Source organism: Lutjanus erythropterus, chromosome 17 (assembly GCF_056507025.1).
Source record: "Lutjanus erythropterus isolate fLutEry1 chromosome 17, fLutEry1.hap2, whole genome shotgun sequence".
In the NCBI taxonomy this organism is placed as follows: Eukaryota; Metazoa; Chordata; class Actinopteri; order Lutjaniformes; family Lutjanidae; genus Lutjanus; species Lutjanus erythropterus.
The window spans coordinates 6,274,966-6,286,288 of record NC_139333.1 but is presented as its reverse complement, the minus strand read 5'-3'; the positions used below and the strand labels follow the sequence as shown (position 1 = coordinate 6,286,288).

General features: G+C 39.8%; 1 protein-coding gene across 1 annotated transcript; it reads right to left on the bottom strand.

The window, feature by feature from the left end:
- Positions 1-880: 880 nt before the first annotated feature.
- On the bottom strand, positions 881-9,895 carry wbp2 (WW domain binding protein 2). The gene is made up of 8 exons (XM_084740847.1): positions 9,666-9,895; positions 8,390-8,498; positions 8,069-8,204; positions 6,789-6,881; positions 6,531-6,677; positions 6,279-6,401; positions 5,020-5,096; positions 881-2,973 (listed from the first exon to the last, which is right to left on the bottom strand). The coding sequence occupies exons 1-8, from the start codon at positions 9,722-9,724 to the stop codon at positions 2,926-2,928; spliced, it is 792 nt and encodes a 263-aa protein (XP_084596973.1). The 5' UTR covers positions 9,725-9,895; the 3' UTR covers positions 881-2,925.
- Between the last annotated feature and the right edge of the window lie 1,428 nt (positions 9,896-11,323).

The following is an 11,323-nucleotide window of genomic DNA, read 5'->3' as shown; positions in this document are numbered from 1 at the left end:
GCAAAATAAGTAGAGAAAGGGATATTTTTGTAATGCTACGATAAGCCATTTGTAAGCAAAATGTTAAAAATATTGCCCAAGCTGTCTGAAAATCTGGCAGTTCCTGTGGTTATACTTGGAATTTTGAAAAGTTCAGGGAGATGCCTCAAGAACAAAAACTGAAAATTATACTCATGTGCACAACATTCACTTGTTTTCATCTCTTGCTGTGATTCAGTCCACAGATATGGGAGCCAGATCAGAATGTGGTGCGTATATGGCAATAACCCACTGCAGGGTATAGGATTATTTCACAAGATATCCTGTTAACAGTTTTCACTCTGTTGTACCATAAGCAATGAAGGTGAAGCCGAATCGTTGTAGGCTATACATGACTACTGAGAATACAGAACAGAAAATGGAGCAGCATTTTTTTTTTCATCTTCTTGGGATCTGAGCATGAATGCACAAACAAACAGCCCCACCTGTACAGTCTCAAACCTGTGACGCTGACAGTGTTGTGATGGAATCTGCTGTACTGTACAAATGTTTTTAATGGGCTTTTGGCCTTTTTAAAGAAAAAAAAATCATGAGCACTTAGAGGGCATAGCTGTGACTTTTTGGAATGTTGAGGTACTCAAAGGCAGCTATGGACCATCATGCATCAGTCTTTGGGAAACTGCTATGGATTTGCACAAGTTGTCCAGAAAGTGCAGATGAGGACTACTGACTTCTTGAGAAGGGAAAAAGCACATTTCATGGCATCAAACATAAAAACCCCTCATGCTGACTCTGGAGTATGTTTGTTAATTATCCTAATGCACTATGCTGTGTTCAAAGTGGAATACCCATCAATGTGTGATATTATAGCAATGCTCAATGTAGAAATAAAGACAGACAGTTCTGTTTCACATGAATCAAGATCCATTTAATAAAATCCAATCCAATGCACACATGCATCAGTTTGAGATCATGCTTTGTTTTTCTTACTTGAGCCATTTTACATTAAAAGGAGAATTTGGATTATTTGACGTGGGGTTCTATCAGATACTTAATCAATAGCGTATTAGCTACAGTAGATGGTGCTCTGCATGCCCCTGCTAGGAAAAAAGGGGCATCAACACGGAAGCTAAGCAATCAAATGTTGTGGTCAGGGTCAGCAGCAAAACCTATCTGACCCACTTAAAAAAGCCCACCTAACAGAACAGCCAGTCTTGACTGGAAACTGCTGTTACATAAGCCTAACACCACTCTCTTCAAACCAACCAAACTCCCTAAGTCAAATCAGTCATTTCAGCTCGCAGAACATGAGAGGTGCTGGTCCTCTGCTGCCATGATCTTTAAATTAGTTTGTGTTATTGAGCACCTGCAGTGTTTAAAAAGGTTAGTTTGGATTCCCTTAAGTCACACAATAACACAAATAAACTAACCTATAGAGGCAGCTGTTGACTGGCAACTCCCATATTATGCACAGTAAAATCACTGATTTCACCTTTGGAGTTTGGTTGGTTTAAAGAGAGCAATATTTGGCTCATATAATGATGGTTTCTGGTTAGAAAAGGCTGTCTGGTGGCAACGTAAATCAGTGAAAACATAAAATAAATATAAATATACCTAAATATAGTGTACACTTTTGCTTTTCCAAACGGGGTGTGGCGACTGTCAGTTACTGCAAATAAATACACTGATTATCTCATACAGCCCCACTTCAAATAATCTTAACTATCTCCTTAATTATTCAATAAATTAGTTTGAAATAAATACAGAGCTTTATTATTATTATAATACACACAGCCATGACAGAGCAAAGAGGAGCCTGATGCATAGCATTCTGAAAGTGCAAAGAATCAGCCACGGATGTGTTGTTACAGATACAGTATATAGATTAGTGACCATAGAGGAAGGAAGAGTTGAGGCTCAGATACTGAGGTGCTCAGATCAGATTAAAGACTGACCTCAAACTTGAGAGTTAAAGATCACAACCACAGAAAGTAGAAACAGAGAAACTTGTCTCATGGTCTTTGTTTGTTTGCTAGGATGTTTCAAATGTAGAGAATGAAAGGTGGCGGGTTGTCTGATCGCGTGTGTTCTCGAATGTTCGGAGGCATGACAAAACAGGAAGTGACATCATTACGCTCATACATTATAAAGATAATCCCTCCAGGCCCCTGGTAGGCCTCGCTCTCTGCTCTAATCCAGGATCAGGGATTCACTGCTGGGGCTCAACACCACCTCTAATCTTTGTGGTCCTCTCATTCGATTGAGCCACCCTGCAATCTGCTGTCTTTACAAAAGCTAGTTTTTCTCTAGGTTAGTGTTAAAATATCACATTTGTTTACGTCGCATATTAAAAGCCTGTACACACAAATCATAGAAAAATAAAACACTGCATTGAGCTCGCCTCTGATTAGATTAGCAAAGTAATTAACAGCATCCGATTCAGTCTTTTTTACTAGACAGTTGTAGAAAATTATAAGTGAGCTTCACGGCATAGCTGAAAGTTTAGGGTGGCGGTATGATTCTTGAGACACCTGCAAGGCAATGAATGCTAAAACAGCAAGTCACGTTATAAGGTTTTTGTCAACTACATTGAAAAAAGCTCCCAAATCAGGACAACTTTGGCCAGAACAATCTTCTTGTTTCTCCTAAAGATTGCTACCAATACTTATAGTTTCCATCAAGTAAAGGTGCCTCTGAAGAGAATGAAGCTGGTTACAATATATGAATCATTAAAAGGAATGTAAAAGGTATAGGAGGTGGAAGAGAGATGGAACGAGGGAGAAGTGAAACCAAAAGGATTGAGTTAGAAGGGGACTGGGAAGATGAGATGTTAAAAAGGAAAACTTTGGTCTTCCTGATATCCACTTCATGGAATGAGAAACGAGGTGATCCAGCAGGATGGAGATTACAGGAGACGGAGAGGGATGAGTGTGAGATCACGCAGGTCTACTGGTTCTTCTTGTCCTCTGGAGGGGAGTAAGGGGGAGGCTTGTCCTATGGAGAGTGGACAGTCATGATTTGAGACAACAGGTTTGTACAAGAATCATTCTGAGCACCGCGTGTCACAAACAACCAGCATGAAAACAAATTGTTGCGTCCAAAGTATTTATAGCTACTGTGACACAAATTTGTGTCTTGGGACAAGATGACAGCTAATATGTCCTGGAGATATTGCTGGTGTCCAGACCTTCGAATCCACCCACTCAACTGAGTTTACTGATTCTATGACTGTGGAAATGGAGTGTAACGAGTTGACAGTTCTGTCTGATATCAGGCAGTTGGAGATATGGAGAAGCTGTCTATTTAATGGTGGGGAGACAAAGAGTGAGGAAGTGCCCCATTTGGCGTCCACGTTAACCAATTGGGCTGAATATACAGTGGCTGGTTCACGATCTGCAACGATGGTTTCCATGTCTATTCTGTTTTATCCACTCCCTCCAAGCTGATCTGGCATGAGAACACACAGATAATCTATAAATGATATATTTGATATGTAAGTGATCCGACTGTGATAAATGATGAAATATGCAAACCTGACAGAGCAGATGGTTTGTTACACAGAAACATCTGGGAAGTCGTCCTTAGAAACTGTTTGGAAAAGGGCAAGCACTTTCACACTTGACAGGTGATTGGATGAACCATCTGTCTAACATGTCTGGCAAGACCAACCAATCAGATCAACGAACCATGACGTAGTAGAAGAGGGCCGTGGAGGAAACACAACATCAAGCCGCAGTCTGAAGTGTGTAGCTAGTGTGTCGGAAGACAATTCTTGCATTTTTGTACATAAAAGGTGTTCTTAGGAATGCTGAAATAATATTTGATTCAAAAAAAGGCAATGAACCAGGAAGGTGTTAATGAACGACTAATAGATGTCTCACTGTCATCGCACCTAAAACCACACTTGTAGCTGCCAGTAGTGCCTCCTAAGATGCTGACTGGCTGCACCACTTCTGGTGTGGACACAGATAACGTGAAGCCTGGCAAGATGGATTCTCGCATGATCTCAGGAATCCAATTGGTAAGGTAAAGTAAAGGTAAGAAATATGCATCCCATGTAGAGTTGGGCAATATGTTTAAATTTTCCAAATGATCATCATCAGCCCATCCATTGGCGATTGGCAAGCCCATCCTTTCGGGTCTCAGCTGGGTGATGTGCGAAAGCAGCAAATTCAGTATGTTACCCATGCTGCATACGTTGACTATGTCCAGTAGACAACATAAACTCACAAAATGTCTAGAAATGACATGTTCTCACACTTGTTTTCCATTTTAAACCAAAACTAAGATTTTACCAAACTTTACCAAACTAAGATGACCCTCGGAAAACACACTTAATTAAAAGTCAACAGAAAAACATGTACAACTCACCAAAACCATCTTAAAGCTGTTAGTCTGTCCACTCTTTCAACAATCACCAACTCTGGTTTGGTCAAGATAAATCCTTAATTCACCGTGTGAAAAGAGTGTAGAGTCTGACTCTGCAGGCTGTTTTCCTCTCACTTGTCACCCAGCTCAGAGCACTCATGGTCAGCTGAGTGGGTGTGTACTGCACCGCTGGATGAGAGTGTGGTGCAGAGCAGAGGCTGTCACTCTGCAGAGCATTACATTAGCAGAATAAAATGACAAATATCACCCTAAAAATCAGCCATAAGAAAAAGCAATTGGCGATGGATTCAGCCTGTTGTTAATAGATGATACATTCGTCCAGTCACCCAAGCTTAATCCCATGCTTTCCAACTCTTTTTGTTTCTCTCCTCTCTCTACTGTTCCCTTTTTAACTCCCCCAGTATCACTGGTGTTTGTGGTAGTCTTTTTTTAAAATTAATTACATATATTTCTTTCTAGTTCTGTCTAAAAAAGAGGGAGAGAGATGAGCACAAGCAGCAATTTAGCAGCCATTGCACTAAAGGTGAGTGACACTGACTAGTTCACACTTGACTTGTAATAAAGAAACCAGGATCAGCTCAATATTTATCAAACTAGTAGCAAAAATCAGTTCAACATCAGATGTGTAGCAGAGTAATGAGGGAAGCTTACCTGTGGCAGGTACACATGTGTAGGAGGCAGGGTGGCACAGCTGGCGCTCGCTGCTGCCTCAGCTGCTTTGGCCTCCGCTGGGAAATAGGTGGAGAATGAGAGGAGGGAGGAGCCATTAATTAATCATGGTTTTACCATTAATCCCTGTGATAGATAAGATGACTGAAGCAAATCAAGCCTGAGGCACAAAGGGTGGTGTAATGAGGAGGGGAGAAGGAAATGTAGGAAAAATTAAGACAATGTCATTCTGTGGCCTCAGTTGATAAAACCTTTACTATGCAACATGAAGGGTTTTTATTTCCAGATTTTGTTTTTAAATATGCAAAGCAACCAATACAAAGGATTTATTAATATGGCAAGGTGATATGGTTTAATTCAATGTGACAATATTAATAAGAATTTGACAAAAAAAAAAAAAAAAAACCCGACGTCAAGGTCCACATATTAGCTTTTTCAAGGGTTTTCAACCACATCTCCTATCTTCATCAGTTTGTAAACGAGACTGAACTGAAACTGCATCCCCTGATGAAGAGGTAATAAATAATATAGCCAATAAAGCTAGTAAGTGGACATTTCTAGCTCAGGCATTACATTTCATGCAAGATTAACAACTATTTTTTTTCCAATACTGACATGTATAAAGATATGGCCAGTGTTTTCAAAAGAAATCATTATATTGATCAATTCACAGTGCAACTAAATGTGCCCCAGATATGATTATTAGAGTAAACTAGTCACAGAACCTTGAGTAAACTAAAGCTGTTAGTTTCTAATTACAATTTGCTTGAAATCCTTCATTTTTACATCAGCATTTTGTAAAAATTCACAAGTCGATTGACAGAAAGGTAATCAGCAACTATTCTGATGATCATTAATGGCCCTAGTTCCAATCTTGTCTTATGTGACAGAAAGCTTGATATCTTTGGATTTTGGACATCAGATTCAGCTTTGGGTATTGTGATGAGCATGTTACACATCAGCCACTGGCCACCCTGCTCTCTAAACCTTGGCATCAACCACTAAAAAAAAACCCATATTGGTCGACCACTAGTTGCAGCCCAAAACACGGTGATACCATTATCTCTGCCCTACAGGTGAGTTCTTAAAAAACAAAAAAAACAAAAAAACAACTCATGAAATAAATGAAAATGAGGTTCCTATGGAAAGTTTCCTAAAGCAACATGGAGCCATCACTTTGTTTATGTTCTCATTTTTATTTTCTCTTTATCACTCAGAACCTCTTTGTCTGGGAGGCTGACCTGCTGCTGAAGAGGGGAGGTCTGGGTCATGTGGAGGCTGCTGGCCCAGAGGAGCAGAATAAGGAGGTGGAGGTATGTAGGCCGCAGAGGCGTCAAATGCTGGGGGGTTGGGGTAGAATCCACCTGGATAGCACAGACAACAGAATTGCGGATTACAACAGTGGCAGTGAGAGCTCTCACAAGACTTGAAGGAGATTTGTGTGGAGAAATCGAGGTGATAATGGTAAAGGTGGCAGTTATTACAGCCCCCACCTGCTGGTGGAGGGTTAGCGTAGGAGTAGCCGGGTGGAGGTCCGGCAGGGTACATCCCGTTAGCAGGGGGTGGAGGGTAAGCGTAGGCTCCGTTGGCCATGTAGGGGCATCCACCAAACCCAGCCGTCACTGGCTGACCTCTTGATGCTGTTAGACACAAAGCAGATGAAGAAAGCAAAACATGAAGAAACAACGGCCAAAACGTCAGAATTATAAGAGGAATTTTATGACCCTGTTAGCGCTGATTTGTAACCATACCCTGAGCTGCGACCTGCAGCATGTACTGGCCAAACTCTATAGCTCCTCCAGCAGTAAAGACCAACTTGAACGTAGCACTGCCCTCCCAGCCACCTGTATGAGAAAAACAACGTCTTGGAGTGCATGGGAAATGTGTTTTTGTGAATTCCTTTTACCATGTGTGTTGCAACCACAGGTGCCTAGTTATAGTTAAAAGAGAGTTACATGGTAGGAATTATTAATTTAATTAACACCTGAAAGTCTACATTACAGACCCTTCAATCATGATCAATAAAGCTGCTCTTTCACTGTAAAGTTCAGTTTATATTGCACTGTTAGATATACAAATACTAACTTTTCACTGTGTTCTGTATTTTCAGCCGTAACTGACAGATGCACACACAAATGGCAGCCATTTACTGCATAATAGTTAGGAACTGAGTACAGTTAGCTAATGATTAGCCTGATCAGCCACAGTCAGTAATCAATACCCTCATTATTAAACTATTAATCGAACCAACAACTAACAGCGTCAGCTTCAGACAATCTTATCATACTTTGGTTTGCCAAAACAATGAAAACAATATACATAAACTATTAGCAGTTTGCATTAAACTAAAGCTTGCTGTGCTCTAGAAACACAAGATAAAGGACATTAAACATCAACAGTCTAATCGTTAATGCAAACTGTATTTCTGTACAAACTTCATATTTTGAATATTGATGCCTCTACTCTACCAGTCCCAATTGGTTAGCTGGCTGAGAGGTGAACTGTAAACACTACAATAAGTGCCGACTGGTGGGTAAAATATCTGCTGAATTTAACACCGACTTAAAACACTGTTAATTCACCATATATTGTGCGTGTGAGAGAGTATTTTTCAGCTGTTGCCAAAGAAACTATTTGTTTTGTCAAATTCCTGTTTGGTACTGGAGAGAACACACCTACCTTCCGATAATATTAAATTTATTTATTCATACTTTATCAGAGTGCCAAGATGAGAAAAAGACAGCTCAGACTGAGTTTTATGATCACATAACAGATGCTCGATTGCAGAACATTATGTTTTCTTTTGTAAGTCTTCTTCTTTGTAAGTTCTTTTGTAGGTCAAATGTTAAAAATAGCAAAGCTGAATGATCAAAATGCAGGGATGCAAAAGCACATGTTTGATCCCCCAAATTTAGTAGTGGGGGTATGGCTGTTCTGTTTGCTCCACTGCTCTAGTGGCTATGGTTGTAACTTTAAAAAATGTGGGACAGGGGAGTAAAGTGGGGGGGCTATGACACACTCATGTACCTACCACCAGGCTCTGCGTTGACAGTGCCCTTAATGTAATTGGCACCCAATACAGGCTGTTTGACCTCACAGCCCTTCATCAGATAGAAGGGCATCATGAAGGACTGCAGTGCATCACGCCCTTTAGCCACAAAGATCACCTGGGAGAAAAAAAAAACAGCCACTTACATCATCTTATCACTCACATGAACTCAAAACAGTGTCATTTTGTCCCTAGTGCATACTTTATCAGACTTGAGGAAAGCTGCTTATTAGTGGAATCAGAGTTCTGCAGTTTGTGAAGCTATGGCTGAATAACAAATAAGACATGTGGATCTTGTCTCACCCTGTATGGAGTTAGGTAGATGCTGCCCTTCTTGCTCTTTCTGAAGGCTTCAGGCAGATTGTCCGCATCACAGAAAACCAGCTCCACATTATCATGGTTCATCAACACACTGGTGACCGAAATAGACACACCAGTTGATCACAGGACATGACAATTTGATGATTACAAAAGAACATCTTCATTGACATTTCTATTACATCATTATTAGAAAACAAAAATAACAATTTAAACCATTTATGAGGGGTTTGTTTGATATGACTCAAACCCCACTCTCATAATCTTTCACTTAACGGCTTAAAAATTAGATCACTGGGTTATTGTGCAACTGTCCCGTTACTAAACATGGCTGGTCAGTTGCTTTCAGTAAACAGTACTACAGTAAAAGGATTAGACCCTACATGCCATTTACTGACAAGGCTTACTACTGGTTTTGGATGAGCTGTAATGAGTTTATCATCACCATTCAGTATGTTCTAGAAGAATCTGACCTGATGTTAATTCATGTAAACCGTGGTGACTTGGTCTGAATGTGACAAAACAAAAGAAACCTTTTATAATAGGGCAGGCCAGAGTGCAGATGGTAAGGACAGTAAGCAACGCAGAAGCAGAGCACTGAATATTCATGCTGATGTTACAGTATGATTAAATAACTCTCAATATGTTTGTCCAAATATAACAAGTCAACATTTATGTAATTACGTGAAGCCTGCTATGGTCGACTGCAGTGATGATATAACAGGTTGAAGGCCATGTTTGGGCTAATGCGAGTCCGAGACCCACTTCTTTGGACGCAACGCGAATATTCCATTAAGAAACATGGCGTTATAGCAATTATTGTCGCGGTGACTGCCTTGTAGCATTTATGTGTATATTAGGTGCCGTTTTGCACTGATTATAAACCGCTCTTCAATTCGTCTTAGGTTGTATACAATATAATATAAAGTGCGTTATTAAAATAAAGTATAATGATCCCTTCACGGCGCTCGCTTCCGCCAGTGCAACACATTCATTGATACAATTAGACTGTATGACAATTAAGCTAACAGATGCTAAAAGTTGCCATTTCAATGAAGTTAGCGTCAGTTAGCTGTCGTGCTTTGAGTATTAGTAAGAAATGACGAATTTAAGTAAACTATCTTCACCAATTAGCAGTTCCACATTTTTTGTTTTTATTTTTAATGAGTTTTGGTGTGACGTTCTCCACGTACAGAGAGTAAAACTTGTCGGACTGGTTAACGGTACCTGCTAGCTAGCCCGTCGCACCCGTTACCGTTACCTTTCACTGTTGTTGATGATGACTCCGCCGGACTCGGAGTTGTTCTGGTTCAGAGTCATGTCGATGGGCCTCCAGACTCTCCCACAGCAAAACGATTAAAGGTCGTGTTCTTCTATCAAAAGACGTATCTGCAGGCCTGGCTGCAGCCTCGGTCAGTGGTGCTGATAACGACGGTTGTTGTGATAATGCTGCTGCTTGGTTTGCTGTTGCACCTGCCCTTCCGCCATACGTGGGGGAAACGCCCACAACGTGACGTCATGCACCCTCAAAATGATGTGTTTAGTAGGAAAAATGAGATTTTATGATCGATTTTAAAGGAAAAGTGCCCATTAAGCACACGTTAGAAATATACAGTCAGTATTAAATTGCTGCTGGGACAATTTAGGGTCACTTGGATACTGGAGGGTGACAAATAAAGTGTAGGGTAAGTATTAAATGAGAGAAGTTTCCAGAGGTTTGGCCAACCAATGTAGAACGATATAGACCTTTTCCCAGGCCATTCAGCCATGTTGATACAATATATTAATGATAACACAGCAGTTAGCCACTATGCTAATTATGATCCCCTTCCATTTAATGTAGCAAACATACAGAATAGCAGCACCCTGACTCTGTTTATCATTGGTAACATCTCTGTTAACCTTACTATTTCATGTTAAAATGCCATGAAAAAGGTCTATTATTCATTTAACTTGCGGATAAGTTTGGTGTAATTTAATATTCGTTTTTTCCCGTGTGGATGAGAAAATAATTCGCCATGTTGTCTTTACTTAGTCTATGTATATACTAGCTAAAATATAATTCTTACATTTTGCAGAAATAGATAGGGACAAATATTTTTCCTTGGCACAGTATGTAACAACAACAACAACAATAACAATAATAATAATAATGATGATAATGAAAATGTCCACATTTATAGGTAGACATGGACTGGCATTTTTGTATGGCCCCACAATTGCATGTTTTGTTGTTGCTGTTTTTGTTTTTTAAGGCTAAAACACCGTGTTGCTAATATATGATTTATAATTTTTTTTCTATCTATCCTTAGCATTTTTTCATCTTAACTTATAGTATGTATAATGTACATATGCTCTCCATTCTATTAATAAATCAGGAAAAGAGAGGCAACTTGTAGTAACTTACCTGTAAACACTTTAAGAATATTACACAAAATATGTAATCACTATATGTACATTTGTATCAACTGAATATTATGTTTGTTTGTGTAAATGCATCTGTTGTTACTTAGATTTAAATCTGTAAATATAGTAGACTCTTGTTGCATAGTGACATTTCTAGCAGGCAGGGTGAATGTCTTCCATTGGAGTGGCAGAGAAATGGATCCAGATGAGTTACAGACTAGCATGATAATATTATGTTAAACAGATGTATGAAGAAATAGTAATGCTTTGCAGATGGTTTGCCATGAATATGGAAAGGTCCTAACGGTTGTTTTTAGATGTGTGATTTCTTGTGTATACCCAGTATAAGGCCTGTGGCGCTTACACTAAGGAACGGCGCTTCTCAGAATGAGTCAAGGAAAGGAGAGTGTTGCAAAAGTGCCCGCATGCTTGTGAAAGATGCAACAAGATGCAAATTCATGGTGTGGGTTGGCAAACAATAGTGGAGGTCTTTGTCTATCTGACCCTCTCTTT

What these genes read in the sequence shown, in the direction of transcription:
- wbp2 (XM_084740847.1), bottom strand. Translation starts at nt 9,724, where the DNA reads ATGACTCTGAACCAGAACAACTCCGAGTCCGGCGGAGTCATCATCAAC. An exon ending in ATCATCAACAACAGTGAAAG is followed by an intron (nt 8,499 to 9,665) that starts GTAACGGTAACG and finishes TTCGGTCACCAG; the next exon opens with TGTGTTGATGAACCATGATA. An exon ending in CACATGTGTACCTGCCACAG is followed by an intron (nt 2,974 to 5,019) that starts GTAAGCTTCCCT and finishes CACTCTCCATAG; the next exon opens with GACAAGCCTCCCCCTTACTC.